Genomic DNA, 20,309 nt, shown 5'->3' with positions numbered 1-20,309 from the left:
AAACGCCTTTTTTTGAAAACAGAAGAGGCAGAATGGTGTGACAATGCCTGGTTTATAACAAACAACAACATATGAAATTTTAAGAAATCCTGCACATTTTTCTAAAATATTCACCAACAATTTTGCTCCTTTCTGTTATTCCCTTCTGTTGTAATGTTGTATGTATATCGTCAGACAAATTTTGGTCATGTCCCGCCTCCCTTTCTGCGATTGGCCACCGGTATTTACAGGGCGGGACTTAACTGTGTGAGGCTGGAAATATAACCAATTGAAATGTAGAAGCAGGAATGTCGTCTGTCGCTGACCAATGAATGCTCCCCGTGTTAGCTCGTGGGTCTGGCTAAAGCACTGCCTCGATAACCAGGCTGCCCTTTTCCCCATCGCCTTAACTCCAAGGGTAGGGGGTGTGCATAGGCAGAAATTAACCTACGCTTAAAACTTTCTTTAGTGAAAGTTCATACACACACTTTTTTGTGTTTTAAATATATTTTCACTCACCTTTTAAAAGTGCGTGAGACCTTTTTTTCCCTTTTTTAAATTATATTAAAAGCAACGTAACTTCACCCAAGGTAAGTGAACCAACCGTCCTTCTATATCACGTCTACTAACCGTATATATGTATATGTTTAAAGTGGGATAGGGTTTACTAGACTGTAAAAGACGTCATTCTGTGTCTGTTCATAGCTGAGAAGACGATAAACTAAAGATACGACCGTTAGAAAGTGATGTTAGCATTAGCGGTTGTAGCGTTAGCTAACGGTTAGCGTCACGTTCTTAACGTCAGACTAGTTTGTCAAGTCCCCTTCACTGTCATGAAGCACAGGGTTAGATTGATTTATCACTCACAGTGATATGTCTCGTAGTTTAAACCATAGTTTTACGGTTTAAACTATGTTCTCTCACTTGTGTCTGTTGTCATCGGGCTCTTCGTTAGCTCTCCATTAGTGTGTACGGGAGGACATGTCGAGACATGACCCTGTGACGAGCATGGCCTGGTCCATCAAACATGTTTCATAGAGGAGTGATTCTAATAAGAAAGTTATATTAACCTTGGTAATATACATATATGACTATATATAAGTTGTGATAAACTTAGTTTGACATGTCCCTGGTGTGTAGTATGTAAGGTTATCCATGTTTGAAGTTACACCCTTTGCCTATTCCAGTTGAGTCCAGTTCAATGACAGCTGCTTGTTACTGGATAACTTAAACATTTGGAAACACTCCCAGGGCTCTTACGCAATACATATCCCTAATCCAGATCTGTTGTTGGTAAACGACATTAGTTTTATACATAGGTGCGTTTAACTGTTTCTCATTGAAGTAAGGCTGTTCTAAAATGACCAACCATTCGGTTTAATGTATAGTTTGATATGTTCGTTCCCACATTTGGGCTATGGTATAAATTATATTGGACAGTTGACATTTTGCGTAGATGTGTTGATATCAGAAAAGGCTAGATATCGTCTGTTCTTAGCTCACAGATGCAAATTAGTGACTTATTTGAATGTTATAGCAGAGTGAAACCATTTGTCTACCTGCTTGGTCATCATATCCACAGTATTATTATTTTATATCAGAGACCGTATTGCCAAACACAATGTCTTATTAAAGCATCCATGTGTATTAGACACACTATATAGTTGTGTGTATAATGTGGCTAATAGGCAATTAATCAGCTGATCGTTTCCACTCTAATGTAGATATAGCCATAACTATGGTTTCAAAGTATCACATATTTCAACAGACATGCACACGATCTTGTCACATCATCAGTACTGAGACTTGGAGTCAATAATATTGTGTTTTAGTTGACTTTAGTCAGAATTATTCAGCTCTACCTCCCTATCTGCGCAGATGATCGACACAGTGACAGAACCCGGAGCACAGCCCTTTCCCGTTCAGCTGAAGGCCCTGACGGATCTGGAGGGCCGATACCAACCGAAGCTGAGTGGCTTGAGGCTCATCGAGAGCTCCCAGGACAATGGTCTCCGGATGACCGCCAGGCTGAGGGAGCTGGAGGTGAAGGACCTGCACTCTCTGACCAGGTTCTTTGGTTTCAGCTCGGAGACCTTCTCACTGGCCATCAGCTTGTTGGATCGATTCCTCTCCGTGATGAAGGTTTGAAATACATTAATACCTGAAAAGCACATTTTGCTGGCCGCCTAGAAATAGCAAACGGTTGCTTTAAATTCTAAATTCCTTTCCCTGTCCTCCCCAGATTCAACCAAAGCACCTGTCCTGCGTGGGCCTGTGCTGCTTCTACATTGCAGTGAAGTCTGCAGAAGAGGAGAAGAACGTGCCTCTGGCCAACGAACTGATCCGCATCAGTCAGAATCGCTTCACGGTGTCTGACATGATGAGGATGGAGAAGATCATCATGGAGAAGCTTAACTGGAAGGTGAAGGCCCCCACAGCCCTCCGCTTCCTCCGCCTCTTTCACAGCCACATCCAGAAGCAGCTGGACGCTGAGAGGTAAGGACAGACGGTCACATCAACCTGCAGGGCTGAACCATGACTCACAACGATTTATATTTACTCCACTAAAATGTGTCTTCTCATATTTGGCTTTAAAGAGAATAATAGGCAAAATGCTTTCACGGCAACAGTCACGGTCCAACGTGGAGTCATGTAGGTTTATAGACTCGTGGAACGGACAGTGTTAGAAAACAAATCTGTTCAAAACATGATCAGTGATATTACGTTGTTCTTGATGTCTTGTCTAGTGAGCTCTCTAAGTTGACACTAAAAGCATTTTCTGTTTCACAGCAAGAAGATACTGAGCCTCGAGAGACTGGAGGCCCAACTGAAAGCCTGTCACTGCTCATTTGTCTTCTCCAAAATAAAGGTAGGCCAAAACCTGTCAACATTTTAAAGGTGGTTTGTATTGTATTACACTATTTCATAATGTCTAAGTGGCATGCGGCCGTTCCACTTTGCTAACCATGTGACTTAAAAGTCAAAAAGCTTTCATGTTTGTAGTGGTAGTTTAGTATAAAGTAGTCTATCTGTTTTGAGCACATTCATTATTAAAATGTCATGTTTTCTCTGCCAGTTTTCTTAGAAAGATATATTTACTGTTTAAAGTTTTATTGCGATGACGAACCTATGATCTGTTTCTCTGCAGCCGTCTCTGCTCGCGATGGCGCTCCTGTGTTACGAGGCCCAGGAAGAACACGACCCCGAGTACACCGACAACATAGCAGAGGCCCTGAAAGCTCTGCAGCAGCAGCTGCACGTAAGCACCAACTGTTTCTATCCGTTTGTGTGGCTTCGTCTGGTTAGAACCACAAAGATTGCCTAATGTTAGGATTAGTGGAAATTAGGACACTAATAATGATTTATTTTTCCCCCACCTGTTGTGTCTTCTGTGCAGATCAGAGACGGGGACCTGGTTTGCGTGCGGGAGTTGGTTGGAAAGTGCCTGGCTGAATATGCCACCACCAGGTGCTCCAGGCCCAACAGCCAGAGGCTTCGCTGGACTATTTCGGGAAGAACTGCACGTCAGCTGAAGCACAGCTACTACAAGATCACTCATCTTCCCACCATACCCGAGTCAGCCTGTTAATCCCTGGAGGTACGGACGGGTGACCTTACATGCAGGGGGAAATTGCAACTGTCCCTAAATTGGATGCAACTTTCGGGTTGATTTCTTGCAGTGTGGTCACCCTCGTACAGCTCCAGTTATTTTCCTTACAGACCTTCATCGGTGATGATGGATGTCTTTAAGGAAAAGCTCAAAAGAAATCTTACTGATTTACTCAACTAGTCTTTTATCTGCCCCAATGACGAGGAGTAATGCTTCGTCAGAACGGTTTATCTACCGCCATCCTGCTAAGTTCTACTTTCCTGGTCGAGTGGCTTGCACAAGTGTACAGTATGATCTTGATAAAATCCGTTCCACGGTGTTTGGTATTTCCTGGAATGGGTTGCTGGTTTTAAGCTAATAAGTATGTAACCACCTAGGTCCTCAGTCCACTATGTGGAAGAGGAGGGAGAAGGATTTTGTGAATAGCAAAAATGGAACCAAGAAATCGGGCCCAAAATCCTTAACTCCCACCCTAGGTTGCTGAACTGTCCTGTTTGCACACTCCTACCCAAGGTGATGATTTTTTGTTTTTATTTTGATACGGAGAGGGAGTTCTGGTCTTCTCCAGTGACGTGAGGCCGTTGACGATCAAGTCGCGTATGGCTGACCGTACTGTTTGAGCCGGTGGTTACAGATGAGTTGTTTTCACAAATTTCTAATTTGTTTACACAGTTAAGTACTGCATGTATTACTGATTTGAGTTGTCAATTATACAGCAAAAACAGAAAAAAAATTGCTTGTTGCAGTGGAAATGTGGATTGCAATTTGTATTGCATTTTCTTTGTCAGATTCCCTGTCCAGCAGAAGTTTCTTTGAGTGACAAAAAAAAAGTTTCCAAATTTAAAATGGCGAATTGAATACACCATCTCGTTAACCTATGTATTGTACCTTTCAATAAAACTTTATTGAAAAGCTGTTGCTTGTGCATTCTCATTATTTAAAGACAACACATCACACAGGCTTCTTACAACCAAATACAACAGTTTCCATCAACCGTTGCTCTGCCTGTATAATGAGCGTGGCAACCTTTGTATAATGAGCATGGCAACTTGCCAAATCGGACTCAAACAAGTCGGATAAAAGGGCTGCGGTGAAAAATATATATTTGTCGAATAGTTCCGTCTAGTAGACGTCCAGTATTTGAGTTCTGAAGGCCAAGCCTTTTGACTGTTCATCATAGGAGCTTTGATCCTTCCTCTGTTCGTCTTCATGCAATGGAAGTCCTCAGCAGTGTTCATTAGACAGAGGTGACATCTCCAGCACGCTGCAGGTCTTTGGCACCATGACACCGGTCACTTCTGTAAACTGGAGAAGTCCGGACCACCACCAGCAAAGTTCCCAGATATCTCCGCACCGCTGAAGTCAAATCCAGGATTCTAGCAAAGAGTGCAATCATTTCATGAGCAGGAGCCATGTTGCCTCCTTTCAATGCAAACACTTTCATTCATTTTACAAAGCCACACACAATTTGATATCTGTGATGCTCTGAGGATGCATTCATATGTTTCCTCTCACCACCTTGAAAGCACTGTTCAAGTTCAAAAGGACAAAAAACACATCTGCTAATGCTTTCCTTTTTTTCCTCTTGTTTTTTTACTTTTGACGTAATCAAGCTTCTACCTGGCGGTACCACCTTCTAATGAAGCACATGATCAGGCATTCATGAAATGTAAATAATGGATTCATTAACTGCCAGTAGATCCTTTTCTGATGCTTCATAGAATAGTTAAGTCAATATTATAAACAACTTTTTGGTTGCCAATTTGTGAAATCTTCCTCTGACTGGTTAGACCGTTTGAACACTTATTTCTAGAAAAGAGCTGAAAACAATTGGATAAAAAATCCATTAGCATCATATTAACACGGACTATGTTTTATTATAAATTTATGAGCATTTATAAATGGCGTGTTAACATTTTTAACTACATTACCAAACAGAAACCAGCCAACGAGATTTTCCCAACCTGGAAACAAAAGCTGATCATAAAGCGTTTTATTTATAAACCATTAGTCACTACTTATAACCCTTTATTTGAGGTGGCTTATTAAATAGAGGCATCTACCTGGCTACATAAGTTACCCTCCTGTGGCCATGTGCAGAGGCAGACAGGTGTGCATCTGATAATGTCTTGGCAACACACACCACGACCCTTCAGGTGGCCCTTAATTAAACTAACCTCCCGCTGGAACCTCTCCAGTGTGAGCTTCCTCTGCATCTGGTCCTGGACCCAGGCATTCGCACAGTACTCCCCCTCCAGCAGCGAGGACCAGCAGTTCCCTGCCTCTCTGTTAGTCTTCATCAGAATGATCCGGATCAGACACTTGTCCTCTAAGAAGAAAAAAAGAATAAGAGATAAGGGTGACTTATTAAAACACATTCAAGTCAAAGTTAATGAGCGTGTCACTTAGAGGGGACGCCACCTACCGAGTGTCCACGTAGCCTCGTCAGACATGGTTGTGTCAAACAACTTTCCCTGACGGAATGTAAAAAGAAGAGTTTGTGAAGTCAATACGTGCGTTCACCTTGCAGTCAAACCAGTCACGAGCGTATGATTTCAGTACTGGTCACAAAATACGATGTAGCAACATATATATGCATATATACTTTTACTGACCCTCCGATTGAAATTGCAATGGAACTGTGTACTTCCCTTCTGTGACCCAGCCTATACAGTTCATCCTATATAATGAAAGTACACATGTGGATACTCCGTTGTATGAATACACTAGGAGAAGCGGTGCTGTGTACAATGTTTGGTTTTTGGACAGGTTAAGTCAGATAGAGACTTTGTTTCTATTAATTCTCTTTAGTCGGTCTGTATTTGTGAAAGCTCTGGTTTAGGAGTCTTCTTTTTGTGATCTGCATTTCATTCGATTTCAGCAGCACCCACAGACTTTTGTAGTTTGTCTCATTTGTTTTTGTGTCATTTGTAAATTTGATGTTGCTTCCTTTTCCCTTAGAGAGCTGGGTACCAGGCTCAAATCAACAACAAAGTACACTCACACATTCAGTACACAATTTAACAGATCTCAAAAACTGAAAACGCACTCGTTCTCTGAGTTGAAATTATGTTGATCGGGAGTCTAATGTTACCTTGAAGAGTTCCTTCCCTTTGACATGCAGTTCGATGTGTCTGGATCCCAGATGACACTTGACCTCCTTACCGGACGTCCCATTAGGCACATTGACCTCGATGAAAACCTCCTCCATGGTCTGGTACCAGGAGCCCCAGGGGGTCTGGCAGGGGACCACCCCGCTCCTCTCCTCGAAGTGCACCGACATGCTGCGGCTCTGACAGGTCGGCTAACGTCAGCTAACTGGCTAACAGAGAAGTTATGCTAACAGTTTGCTACGCGGTTGATCTTCACCACTCTTTGCTTTGCTTTGTATAATTGTTGTTATGAACATATCAAGTTAAATGTCAGTATTGCCCCTGTAGTATGATGGCCCCTCACTCTATCGACACTTCTTCTTCTTCTTCGTCTTCTCTGAGTAAGCATTTCAGTTCCGGTTGCGAAAAACATTGTGGCTGCAGCGCCATCTGCTGTCTGATAACAGGAACTACAACAATAAAAACTAATTTTATCAAATACATGTCAGACTTTTGTCAGTGCTTTATTGACATTATAGGAGTTGCATTTACTTCAATCTCTCTTCATTTTTGTTTTAATTAATTTACTTTGGAGACTTTTAAAGTTTGTCTAAAAATGGAGTGGATTTACTAATCTGTTAATTAGATTACTGTTCTTGACTTAGTGCCTCTGGTGTCCTTATGCATACCAACCAGTCACTTTAGCAACACCAGTGAGGACTCTAGCTCTGTTTTTTACTCCCCTCACACACAATTTTATTAAGTATGAGTTGCTCCGAGAGTTGACTGCATATTTGGTGATCAATGCTGCCCAGGATGGCCATTCTGATTTTAACTTTTGTTACTTTTTTCTGCTGGATAACGTAAGTCTTCCCTCTCTGCTTGAACATAGGTCAGAGTACAATGAGCCTGCAAGTTTAACCTTTTTTTTTCTCTGCAGTCTTGGTAGTGTGCGTGGAATTGAGAAGATTTACTCGGACAACATCACTCTCATTTTGGATCGACTTTTGGATGGTTATGACAACAGATTGCGACCTGGATCTGGAGGTAATTCAGACTTTATATCCTAAAGCCTTGTTTCTAAAGACGTACATATTCATTGATAAACTAAGAAGATTGTGCATCTTGTGTTATTGTGTGCATTGTACAGTTGTTTATTACTTTTATAGGTGGTGTTACAGAGGTGAAAACAGACATCTTTGTCACCAGCTTTGGACCGGTGTCAGATGTTGAGATGGTAAGATACTACTGTTGTAAGGAGATGTATATGTGCTGACTCAGGGAGATAACAGCGCTTCAGTGATCACTGAATCCCTGCCTTATGGGCAATCTGCCATGAGACCATCTAATGAGCTTTAATCTGTTTGACCAGCCTTATAACTCCATTATTGATGGCATCTAAATCAATATGACAACACGTCAGACCGAGGGAATGGCTGAACGAATTGATTAATGATTATCTGGGATGAGTGGCATCCATCATTGCCTCGTCATCTCTCCGCACCTTCCACTGCGAGTTGAAATGTCTGTACTGATAAATGTCAGGGACAAAGGTTGAAATTTAAAGCTTCGGGTAGTTTGGTTTGTTACCACATTCACTAATATGTTATGTTATGTTGTGTTTATGCATCAGGAGTACACCATGGACATGTTCTTCCGTCAGATGTGGGTTGACGAGCGGCTAAAATTTGAAGGCCCCTCTGAAATCCTGCGGCTGAACAACCGCATGGTGGACAAGATCTGGACGCCAGACTCTTTTTTCCGAAACTCCAAGAAGTCCATTTCTCATAACATGACCACACCCAACAAACTCTTCCGCATCATGCAGAACGGGACTGTCTTCTACACCATGAGGTGATCCTACTTTGAACACCTATTGTTTTGTTGATGGGTTCTTTTGTGGACACTAGGTTTATAGGAAAAGATAACGTGTGTCCACGTGTTCTCTTGCTGTTAGACTGACAATCACCTCAGAATGTCCAATGAGGCTCATGAACTTCCCAATGGACGGCCACACCTGTCCTCTCAGGTTTGGAAGTTGTAAGTATAACAGATGGAATAATAATGTCCAGATTCATGAATGTGTCAAACCTTTGAGTTTTACATTTTTTTGCTAATTGCCTCTGCATTTTTAGATGCCTACACAAGCAGTGAAATCATTTTCACTTGGAGGAAGGGACCAATAGCGTCTGTCGATTGTCCCAAAGAGTCCATGAGTCTGCTGCAGTATGACCTGGTGGGACAGACTTTGTCCAGTGAGATATTCAAATCAAACACAGGTAACGCTCACTGTCAGCTATCACATTGCTCTTTCATTAGGACACTGTTGCAGTCCTACCCACACTTAGATGTTTCATTTTTTTTTTTTATTCCATGAGCTGATGAATCTGAGAGCAGGTCAGATGAGTTTCTTCAAACTCTTCCAGAGTAGAGCCGATATAAAAGCAAAGACTTCCTTCAGCAGTCATCTAGTGTAAGATGCTTAAGTGGTCCGGCCTAATGCTACGGTGTGCCTTTAAAAAGAACTATGGATTGAAAGCCAAATGAATGCACTGACAGGGATAGAGGAGGAAGGATGGAGTAGTGTGTGTGTGTGAGTGTCTGTGTGTGTGTGTGTGTGTGTGTGTGTGTGTGTGTGTGTGTGTGTGTGTGCGTTTTCTCTTTTCACCAGAAGTAGGAGAAGTGTTCCCCTGCTGTGAACCCAGCAGATTCCTGGAATAGAGAGGAAAAGGATGAGGCAGGCTCAAAAAACGTAGCAATGATACCCATTTAGAAAACCTAAGAGAGAGAGAGAGGACATCTCTGTATGTGTGCGTGTGTGTGCAGCGTGTTTTTGGTCTGTGAACGTCGGCATGCATGTGTTCACATAGAGCAGGGCAGCTACGCACAGTGACACTGCATGCTCTTCTCCTTGCCCCTCCTCACTCGCTCCTTCCTCTTGACTTTATCCCATTTCTAAATAAATGTCTGCTGTGCTCCCTCCTCCTTTCTGGTCCTTCCTCTCTTTCTTCCTCTTGTCTCTCAAATGCTGCCTTACAGTTAGCAGGCTATTCCAGCCTTCACAGCAGCAATACATCTTTATGTTTCTCTCAACAGCTATTCTGTTTCAAGGGCAGGCAAGGGCATCCGTTGTGTGCTACGCTGCTCTGTCCCTCGGGGTTGCTCTCTTCACACGTGCTTTTGATCTCGCAGGTCACTACTCGGTGATGGTGGTCCATTTCCACCTCCAGAGGAAGCTGGGCTACTACCTCATACAGACTTACATCCCTCTTATAATGGTGGTTGTGCTGTCACAAGTCTCTTTTTGGATCAACAAAGAGTCTGTTCCTGCACGCACAGTCGCTGGTACGCCCCTCTTCCCACCACTCAATGTTTACGTTTGATATTGTTATACTTCTCCATGTGTGTTGCATAAATGCTCGTCTTCCTCCAGGCATCACCACAGTGCTGACCATGACCACCTTGAGCATCAGCGCCCGTGAGTCACTTCCCAAAGTAGCCTATGCCACGGCCATGGATTGGTTCATCGCTGTGTGTTTTGCCTTTGTGGCGTCGGCTCTTGTCGAGTTTGCGGCAGTAAACTACTTCGCCACCCTCCAGGCCAACCGTCTGAAGAAGCAGAAAGCTAGACAAGACAAGCTCGAGGTGTTGGCTACCGGCAGCGATGATGACAACGCCTCGGTGAGAATCTAACTTTATGTTACTGTCATCATTAAAACATGGTGATCGCTAAATAGAGTGCAACAGATGTCCCAGCACCTTTCTGTGCCGATCAATGTTTGTAGAACCAGAATTACAAGTAAAAGACTTTTATTGATTACGTTTGCATATACAAAAAAATTGTTGCTCTTTGCCTTTTCAATTCATGTGTTACGTATAAAACAATATAAAACTGTAGAAAAGTGGAAGAATCATATCACGTGACATCTCAAATGCATTTACATAGCTAATCATGGTGAGTGGAGGTCCAGAGTCGGCTCACTGTTGCAGAGGTTGATGATGCAGTGATGGTCGTTATGAACAGGAAGCCAGCAGCTCCAGACTCATATGTAGAGAGTAAGAAATAATGCCACAGATAGGTCTTTTTTCTGTGCATTTCAAAGTAGTCACCCTGCCTGTTCCATTCTACTAATTCAGGGCACACCACACATTAAATAGTAATACGTGCTGTTGTAGTGCTCTCATCTAGAGCTATATGCTGAATGCTAATACAGTAAGCCACCACAGCGTCCTCCTGGGATCTGTCTCACGTGCAGGGCTCATGGTTAGATGTTTTAAAAATAGCCTCAGTGTGAGAACAGAGACTAACTCCAGCACTCCTCCCTACATAATCTCTTAACCATCCTATGGGCATCCAGCAAACTACCTGCTGTGATCTATAGGGATGTTGGCATGCCATTGAGAGAAAGCTCCTGTGGGAACCAACATAACTTCCAGCCTCATATATGTATAAATTCCTAGTTTGTCTTTCCTTTACACTACCAACCCCTTTTGATTAGAAAACCCATACTAACTCTATCTCATCTCTTCCTGTTTTTCCTCCAAATCCCCCTCACCCCCCTCCCACCAGTCGGCCAGCATCCCTCAGGATGGCTTGAAGAGGAGAAACCACTCAGTGTGTCGCAGTGAGGCAGAAGATGGTCCACCACTGCCGATTTTCCTCCAGCAGGGCTCCGCTTTTCCTCAAATCCCGCAGCTGGCCGGCACCAGCCCCATCGACAAGTATTCCCGCATCCTCTTTCCCCTGGCCTTCGCCCTCTTCAACCTAGTCTACTGGTACATGTACTTGGCCTACGACAACATGGAGAGTGCCAGGTACATCAGTCAATTCAATTAGCTTGGTACAGTTGCTAAAGGTCTGACGATAATCTATATTTTTCCTCACAGCAAACCCAAATCCAATAATGAGTCGGTTGTACTATAACAAGCATTGTCTGTGTAGCCAAACGCCTAATATAGCTTAGATCTCCAGGAACTTCAAAAACCATGAATGTGCCACGCTGTTACACTGGATGACATGTTCCTTTATTTTGACGACTATGGGCGTTGGGTATGGGATTTATTTTGTAGTCAATCACACATATCGTACACAGTCACGGTGCCATAAATACTCACTTGAGCACTGAATATATATTAATCCACACCTGAAAATATAATCCACAACAAATGTACACAATATACTCCTGTAAGAGTAACGTACTGCAGTGTTCAGCTGTTTTAGGATATTAGTTGGACTTGAAAAACATAGAATATCATCAGCCCTGTCCTGTAATTGTTCTTCTGCTGTAGGAAAAGGAGATTGCAAGAAGTTAGTCCCAACCATTTTGGCTTGCAATATCTACCAGCAACCTATACAGGTTGAATTTGTTAACCGGTTATGAAAGAGTGATGAGTATCTCTTCTGAATCTGAATAATAATTGGAGAACTGAAGAGGGAAAAAATGATCGTATTTCACAGGAAAGGTAAGATTTGAGAAAAGACTAAAAAAGAGCTATGATTTTGGGTAAGAGAAAACATTCACTTATTTTTTGCGAACCGTAAGATTTATGTTGTGACCCATTGGGGGAGGTCCTAGCCCCACCATCTCGAACCACTGACATGAACGTACACACTCCTTGTGATTTTACCCATGATCATATCTTACAAGAAAACCTCCCTTTTGGAGTTTAACCTTTAACCTTTTGAGTATTGTGTGACAAGGCAGCAGATCCAGTAAGCATTTCATGCAAAGTAGTAAAAATAGTAGAGACAGACTTAAAGGTATCCGGCATTCTTGTACAAATGTGTTGAGTTGAAAAGGGAAAGGAATCGGACAATGGACAAAGAATATTTACTTACTTTGTGTCTCAAAGAGTCACAAATCTGTCTCACTCTGATCTAATTATGATAGCTTCAGTAGAACAATAACTACCCACAGTTTTTGTCAAAGAATTGTATCCAGGCAGTAAAGACATCAATAATTTCTAATGCTGAAACAGCCCCCAGATTTGTAGGGGAAAAAAGAAAAGAGAATGATGTTAGGTCCCGTCGTTGCTGCATTGACGCCAGCACTGTGGCTTTTATCATCATACATGTAAAATACAAAAAGGGCCGGGCTCAGTTAATTTAAGAAGAAAAATATGCATCAAGCTCTCTCGTCTTTTATATAAAGTTCACCTGAGGGCCGGCAAAAACCCATCTGTTTTAATGACAACACTGTTTCTCCATGCTCCCCATGGGGGTCTCGAAAAAGGAAAAAGAAACCAGAGCTTACTTTGTACACTAAGTACATGAAAAAGAGACTATTCACTTTCCCGCTTATAAGTGAGCCACTTATAGAACACAAAGCTCCATGTCCAAGAAAGACAGAGAGGGATACAGTGCAAAAAGAGAGAGAGAGAGAGAGAGAGAGAGAGAGAGAGAGAGAGAGAGAGAGAGAGAGATGTGTTATGCAACACTGGGAGTGCAAATCTGCTCATCATGCTTCTCATGTTCCCATCAGATCATTTTTATGGTTGTTTTGTTTATAACGTTCTGCAGAATAATGAGAGAGACAAGATGGAGAGCACGAGAACAGCTGCATCACATCTAACCCCTTTACATATTTTTGCCACGTCTCTCGTTCGGTACTTTTGAAGAAGGCTCTGAGAGGACAGGGAGCACAGTAACAGTTTGGGCTGTGCAGTGTACTGCAGATAGAGTCTCTCTTAATGTGGGAAGAGAGAGGTTTCTGTATTCTCCTCTCACATTTAATGCTCTGTCGTATTCTGGTTTTGCAGGGACGTGGTTCTTAAAAACTAAGAAGACCTGGAAAAGGGCACGTGCAGCCGAAGAGACCTTCAGCATCCAGCCAGCCTCTCTCTCCCCCTCTCTCTCTCTCTCTCTCTCTCTCTCTCTCTCTCTCTCTCTCTCTCTCTCTCTCTCTCTCTCTCTCTCTGTGTGTGAACAAGCTTTCAGCAGTCAGTCTGCTCTCATCTGACATAGGAAATTAATCAGGAACTCATTTATTCTCCTGCCGCACATCTACTCATTTCACAGGCTGTAACCACTGCCCACTTGTGTCCTGATCAGTAGCTGAAGAGCTGCCCTTCATGGGCCTCAATCACTTTAAAGCCTGCCACGTATACACACACACAACAACAACTCGGGCTCTGGACCGGGACAGACGCCTCACACATACAGCACACGCATGACGGCTCAGACACACACTTAGAAACACATCAAAAAGAAGTGCATGATATAATCTATGATGGCTGTAACTGGTGGTGATGCAACAGTGAACCAATGCTTTCAGAAGCCTGCCCTCTACAGAAGCACAGCTCCCACTACAACAAGATCAAAGGCAATTTAGAGGAGGCTCGCATCCCTCCCTGCGGCTTCGAAAATGTACTCAAACCTGAGAAAATGAATTGTGGGATTGTGTTTTCCATCCCACCTTTCTGCTCTGGCGCTCTAGTGCTCCTTCTGCATTTTCAGATCTACTGCAGGTCCTCCGAAAACATTGCAGGGAAGAGTAGGATGTAATACCCATGGGTGTTGATGACATTCATTTTCTATTTTTGTACGGATGCTGCATGATTGTTGGGCACAGATGTTTGCATATAAAGTGTCAACCTGAAAACGGATGGAGTGTTATTCTGTTTTCAGCCATTTAATATGTCCTGTAACATAAAAGCTGAGGGAATAAACTTGATCTTAAGTTGACATGTTGACCACTTTAACCCTTCAGTGCATCCCATTGTTTGACCTTGTCAGAATATATACTGCCAAGTGATAAACAGAAGAATAATAAAACAATTCTGAAATTAACACTGCTGTCGTTCATTTCACTCCTGGCACAAATGCTTGCTTCTTCATTACGCACAACCACTTGTCCCTTTAATATTTTTCTCTGCAATGGAAACTGCTCATCCACCATCATCAGTCTCCACTCTTTGATGTTGGGCTGGCTGCACGCATGCGCCTCTCATTGGCTCCTCTGCACTGTCTGGAGTAAGTTGGATGTGCGCTCTCCTCACTCGCATCCCGAAACCGCCTCAAAAACTGTTGCGATGGGGAGGATCAGGAAAAACCACTTTGGGATTTTTACTTTTTCGTTACTCGTGACTTTTGTCTGGACTCAAAGGTAATCTCGTTTCCTATTGTCGGTCCCCTGTCTTTCGTGTCATGTATACATAGCATCTATATACGCGTGCCTGGCGTGTGATATTAATAAGCTGTTTTGCATTACACCACCCTTTTTCTCCCACAGCGCCAAGGATCTCAAAGATCCGAGCAATATGCCTCTGGTAAAGGAAACAGTGGACAGACTGATGAAAGGATACGACATTCGGTTGAGGCCAGATTTCGGAGGTAACGAGCAAATTGAAAACGGAATGTCATGTTTTCTCACCCTCCCGACGTGCAATACATGTTTAATGAATCGCAAAATCTCCTTTAATTTACGTAATCATCCCTTCACAGCCAAATAGGCCTTTCTAATTAGGCTACGAGAAATGATGTGCATATTTCATTTGATGGAGGAGATAGGACGGGCTTTTTTTTTACGTGATCGATCCCGCTCATTAATGTTTGATTATCCCACTAAGAAGATTAAATTAACCGCATTTAAGCGCATCTGCGTGTTAAACATAATATATATATTTTTTTTCTTCGCTCAGGCCGATGATACACAAGGCTCCTGTAGGTGGAGGGGAGCAGAGAGGAACCTCGCGTCACGAATTTGTTAAATTTACACGATGAGCGAATTATTCACATTTCTTTTAATAATGCCTCTATTCCTTCACAGGTGCGCCGGTGGCTGTGGGAATGAATATAGACATAGCCAGCATAGACATGGTCTCTGAAGTCAATATGGTAGGTGCATCTTCATGATTATTACCCCGCTTTATGTTGCCAATTGCACGGCACGGTTGGAATACCCCTGAAGTGGGCTACTTATCACGGGTCCTGTGTGATTGTATGTGAGAGAAGCCGGGATAATGTGATCCGGGCTGAGGCATCTTGTGAATACATTTTTTTACTCGGGTGAAAAAAAAAAAAAAATCAGGCTTCCGTTCCGAAAACACATCATCGCCATCCTCCTCTCAGTCTCCGCATTTGCAGCTCTGGTGTGTTGCTGCATTTGAATTCAAAACACACACTCACTGGCGCACTCGGACGCACAGCCCCGGCTGCGCGCGCGGAGAGCTGCATGTGTGTGTATGTGTGCTCCTGACTGCTTCACGTTGTCAAGCCTCGGTGGTGTAATTTTGTTGACACGCACTCCCCCTCCTCCCCTCTTCTTGCAGTTACCTACAAAATAAATTAAAAAAAACAAACATCTTCTCCAAACTGGCATCATTTGATGTTTTTATAGCGCTTTTAATTATTTTAATTCGGGCGGCCAATCACATCATCACCGTCTACGTAAATGATCTTTCCCCCTTACTTGTCTTATGACGTAAGCAATTTGTTAATAATACATGTCCGGTCAAAGCATTGCAACAAAAAAACTCCCCCAAAAAACGGCTTGAGCTTTGGTGCACAAAGATGAGCGCTATGTGTGAGACTTGGAGAGGACAGGGGGAAAAGTTCAGCAGCCCATGCAAGAGCACCACCTATTGATCCGTGTGACAGACAGACAGACAGACCGCAGCCCACAGGAAACTGACGGCAGTTTTTAACTACTTCAGTGTAGCTCTGCTGCATGAAATATACTCCATTTCTAGTTTAGAACAGTTGGTTTTGCTCGTGGGATTTTGGATGCATTGAGATAAATATTAAGAGCAGTCTTTGCAGAGGATTCAGAGTGTAAGAAAAGATAATTTACAAAGCAGCCTCTCCATGGAGCAACATAATAGAGATGTTATATAAGAGCATGAAAAACAAGTTTGCCTGTAGGAATTGAAAGAGATGTGTTCTCTATTATTAAGTGAGCCATTTTTAAGTTTGATTTGGCAGCCTGTCAAATTTGTGTGGCCATTTTAGACTGCACTGAATGAGTTTGTTAGCACATAAATACAGCAGAGCGAGTGAGTTTGCCTTGGATGAGGAAAAGCACTGAATATGGTCAGAGCTTCTCCTTTGATGGAAATGATTTATTTTGGTGGAGGATGCAGCCAAAACGGAAGTGCCTTGGGGGTCCGGGGAGATTTGAAATAGAAACCCCTCACTCGCTTTGGCTTCTCCCTTTCTCCCTCTCCCTCCTCCATCCTCCGTCCCCTCCCACCACTTTGACTGGATCCCTGGCTGTGACTCTGGGCTCAGCAGCCATGTAATCCACCTCTGCCTTGCTCCAAAGGGTTATCTTACTTAAGAACTAGGCATCTATGCGAGCATTCATCTGGAAAAAAACACAGCTTCATACATCCGCCTGAGTGTGTAGCAAAGCACAAAACTGTGCCCAAACAGTGAATGGCGGCTGACGTCACGCAACCCCCTGTGGCTATGAGAGAGCGTTCATCTCGCTCATTACTCAGAAAAGCTCTCCCCGCCAGATCTGCACAGGCGTCCCTCTGACACTACAGACACATTTAGACAAAAAGTTCAAATAAAAAAACATCCCAAGACCTCAGCGGTCTTGTGTTCCACACGTTGTCACCTTGTTAAAAATCCTTCCTGCGACTTACATAACAGGATTCTCCTCCTCCTCCTCCTTTCTTCACGTCCAGCTCTCTTTGGTACAACAGAGGATAACAGCAGCTGACGAGGTTGATCTCAGAGAAATCAATAATATCACCCTGCACCGTGATCACGAGGATGGAGTTGGTGACCTGTGCTCAGCGCCGGGCTGCTTTGATCTTCCTCATCAGGGGTAGCCGCTTTTAAGATTAAAGTGCTGAGGGGGAAAACAACACAGAGAGGCGAGGATGAAACCGAGGAAGGCAGCGGAGAACAGGGTGGGAGAGAGGTGAAGGTCACTGTGATCAGTTTCACCGCCCCCCCTACGTCCTAGTGGACGCCCAGGAAAGGTTCTAGCAGACCTTGTGTTACCACAAGAGAGCGGCAGCCGGTGCTTCATTAACCCCTCAACATGTAGTTTACCTTTTTTTCTAAGTAAATGACTTCAAGGTTGGAAAAACATCTTCTTCCACACTGCCTGACTCGATCACATACTGATTCTTCAGCAGCTTGTTCCAGCTCATTGTTGAAGCTATATGACGTTCAATCAACAAAAGGATATTCTCTATCTTGTGTGCTTCATTTAAAATACATTTTTAGCCTTTATCTTAGCAAGCGTTGGGATGCCATAATCATTTGAAATTATTAATGAGTAGTGCTTCAGTGAGGATTGAGGGAATAAAACTGTGATTGTACAATTTAATGCTGCAAGTAATCTACTAATTATTCACTTTATCAATCGTTTTCTCTCAGGAATGTCAACAAACATTGAGAAATGTCAATTATAAGTTCCTAGAGCCCATGTTTTCAAGTGCCTCGTCCAATCAGCTGAGCAGAACCCTCGATCTTTCTGTTTACTATCATAAACAAATAATCACACTTGAAAAGCTGTAGCTGGGGATTTCTTTTTTAGAATTACCTCTACCTAGAATTAAAAAGAAACATGAAGTACTGAGTCAGTTTCATATCCAGTAAGTTATGGAACCTTGAAAATGAAGAAAAATACTTAAAAAAAAAAAAAAAGAAGCTCTTCAGGCAGAGCAAGGAGAAAAGTTGACACATTGGTTTAAATGTCGACCGGTTTTTGAACTGCATTGTTTCTAAAGATAACTGAACCCTGTATGTGATGACACAATATACTGAAGTCATGGAGTGCTGTCATGTGAGTCATGGAGTGCTGTCAGTAATGAAAGAATAAGATTGGGTTTGAAATCAGTGTTTGCGAGCAGGTTTGGGTTGCAGACAGCTGCTCACTCTTCTAATTAAAGATAAAAATGCCTCTGGTGGAGAATGAACTCTGCATTTCGGTCGGGGCTGATTGAAGCCATTGTCGTTGTGGTTTTTTTCTAAGCTGACATGAAGGGCAGGATGGTTGTTGAGGTGGTGTTTGAGTGCTCGATGGGATTTGTTCCTTCTTTGTGCACATGTACTAAGAGGTTGGTTCACACGTGTATACGTGCCAGTGTGGAGTCCCCTTTTTTGGTGCATTCTCTTGTGATCCTCAACGATGGCCTAAAGGTTGATTATCAGGCCCAAAGGTCAGTTGTGTTGTCGGGCAATACAAATGTGCAGGTCAGTCAGCGCCGTGGTAGCAGCCTCGCCTGCATGACATTACAAATGTGCTCTTTTGAGAGGGAAGTGTCCACCGGGTCCGAGGTGTGACCACACATCCTCGCTGGGTTGGCTGTGCTGACTCACTGGGGTTAGTGCAAAATATGGCACAGATATGATATCATGGCCGGGACCCCCCTCGCCCCCCCTCGCCCTCCACCTCCCTGTTTATCTCTGTCTGTCTGTCTGTTCAGCGCTTGGCATCCCGCTCCATCACTCATCTCCCTCACTTAGCAGCTGAAATTGCATTTGCATAATGCTGTTTGTTTTTGCTGAAATCACAGATCCAGGAACCGAACCCTGGTTGTGGTGCATTAAAAAGTGTTCTGCACACAGCCAGTGCAGCTGATTAAATAAAAGTTGAGTCTGTTGTCTCGGCAATGCATCAGCGGTGCATAATAACGTCTTCAGCACGCCATCCATATGTTGAGTACAGCCACAATATGCACTCCAAGGCTGGAACAAGGAGGGAGGTAAATAAGTATGTTCGCTCCTTGTCTTTTCCTCATCCCGTCTGTTAATTACATGTAAAATACCTGAGGTTGATGGTTGTTAAGAGGCGCTGCCTGTGCTATAATACTGTTCTCTGAATGTTAATTAGCTGGCTGTGAATTAAAAGATTTAAACAAACCAGCTGTGGAGGCTTCTGGGATGGAGGAATTAGTGGGGCGTGAGCGTTCCTTTTATTACGATCATTATGCTGACAAGCGCTGGCTTCTTTGCACGAGGACGGGGATCCGGCCGTCAGCTGACGGGAGAGCCGATGACCAGAACACGACGTTACGCTGCATCCATGTGAAGGATGCAGCTCCTTGTGTCTGTGAATTAGCAACCATTTTGATCTTGTTTGTCCAAACTGATCCTGTTCCATTTTATTTTCAGCTTGTGGAAAATAAGCTTGTGTTATTTTTACTCAGTGTTGCCATGACAACACAGCCTCCTTTTTTTTCCTGTTGGTGGATCTCAGGAAGTCAAGGAACAGCAGATAAGACGTCTTTCTCCAGGGACGTTTTCAAGGTTTTTAACATTCGTATTCCAGGTGAAGGTTGTTCTGGTAAGAGGCAGGATTAGTTTTTGCATTTTGTTGATATTTTGCCTTTTTAGTAAATGCTAATGAAACAGACATTTTCCATAGTTGTAATGGTTGTAGTCTCTTGAATAGGGCTGCAACAACCGATTCTTTTAGTTATTGAGCTGTTGATTATTTTTTTACATTAATCGGTTCTGATAATAGTTAAAAATGCTTCTCACAGTTTACCAGAGCCACATTCACACAACAGTCATCTTAAACGGGAATAAATTCAGTTTACACAATATCTAAAACATAGAAAAGCTAAAACATTGTTGCATGATAGAGGACTCAAACAATATACTTGATTATCAGAATTACATCTGAAATATTATATAATCTTAATTCTTTGTCACCTCTTCTCTG

At 43.0% G+C, this 20,309-nt stretch overlaps 4 protein-coding genes across 6 annotated transcripts in view; 3 read left to right on the top strand and 1 right to left on the bottom strand.

Moving 5' to 3' along the window:
• The first annotated feature begins 365 nt into the window (after nt 1–365).
• ccng1 (cyclin G1) lies at nt 366–4,504 on the top strand. Its single transcript, XM_076103998.1, has 6 exons — nt 366–569; nt 1,858–2,121; nt 2,222–2,475; nt 2,770–2,848; nt 3,128–3,238; nt 3,377–4,504. Exons 2-6 carry the CDS (start codon nt 1,858–1,860, stop codon nt 3,566–3,568), a joined length of 900 nt encoding a protein of 299 aa, XP_075960113.1. The 5' UTR covers nt 366–569; the 3' UTR covers nt 3,569–4,504.
• nudcd2 (NudC domain containing 2) lies at nt 4,470–7,074 on the bottom strand. Its single transcript, XM_076103999.1, has 4 exons — nt 6,684–7,074; nt 6,015–6,063; nt 5,767–5,918; nt 4,470–4,965 (listed from the first exon to the last, which is right to left on the bottom strand). The coding sequence occupies exons 1-4, from the start codon at nt 6,870–6,872 to the stop codon at nt 4,882–4,884; spliced, it is 474 nt and encodes a 157-aa protein (XP_075960114.1). The 5' UTR covers nt 6,873–7,074; the 3' UTR covers nt 4,470–4,881.
• A 1,245-nt stretch (nt 7,075–8,319) lies between these two features.
• On the top strand, nt 8,320–14,445 carry gabra6a (gamma-aminobutyric acid type A receptor subunit alpha6a). The gene is made up of 7 exons (XM_076103504.1): nt 8,320–8,535; nt 8,639–8,721; nt 8,817–8,960; nt 9,874–10,026; nt 10,115–10,362; nt 11,252–11,496; nt 13,441–14,445. Exons 1-7 carry the CDS (start codon nt 8,324–8,326, stop codon nt 13,460–13,462), a joined length of 1,107 nt encoding a protein of 368 aa, XP_075959619.1. The 5' UTR covers nt 8,320–8,323; the 3' UTR covers nt 13,463–14,445.
• A 66-nt stretch (nt 14,446–14,511) lies between these two features.
• The window catches only part of gabrb2a (gamma-aminobutyric acid type A receptor subunit beta2a), a 28,914-nt gene continuing 23,116 nt past the window's right edge, over nt 14,512–20,309 (top strand). For 2 of the 3 annotated variants that reach the window (XM_076103503.1, XM_076103501.1), the window contains exons 1-3: nt 14,512–14,776; nt 14,912–15,013; nt 15,450–15,517. In XM_076103503.1, coding sequence (XP_075959618.1) covers nt 14,599–14,776; nt 14,912–15,013; nt 15,450–15,517 — 348 coding nt within the window. In that variant the 5' untranslated portion in view covers nt 14,512–14,598. Of the gene's footprint in view, nt 14,787–14,911; nt 15,014–15,449; nt 15,518–20,309 lie in introns of all 3 variants that reach the window. The other variant, XM_076103500.1, reaches the window with a different exon arrangement.

The sequence above is a fragment of the Anarhichas minor genome, unplaced genomic scaffold, assembly GCF_050575085.1.
Source record: "Anarhichas minor isolate MPS153535 unplaced genomic scaffold, ASM5057508v1 ptg000028l, whole genome shotgun sequence".
Taxonomy (NCBI): domain Eukaryota; kingdom Metazoa; phylum Chordata; class Actinopteri; order Perciformes; family Anarhichadidae; genus Anarhichas; species Anarhichas minor.
This window is presented reverse-complemented; position numbering and strand designations above follow the sequence as displayed.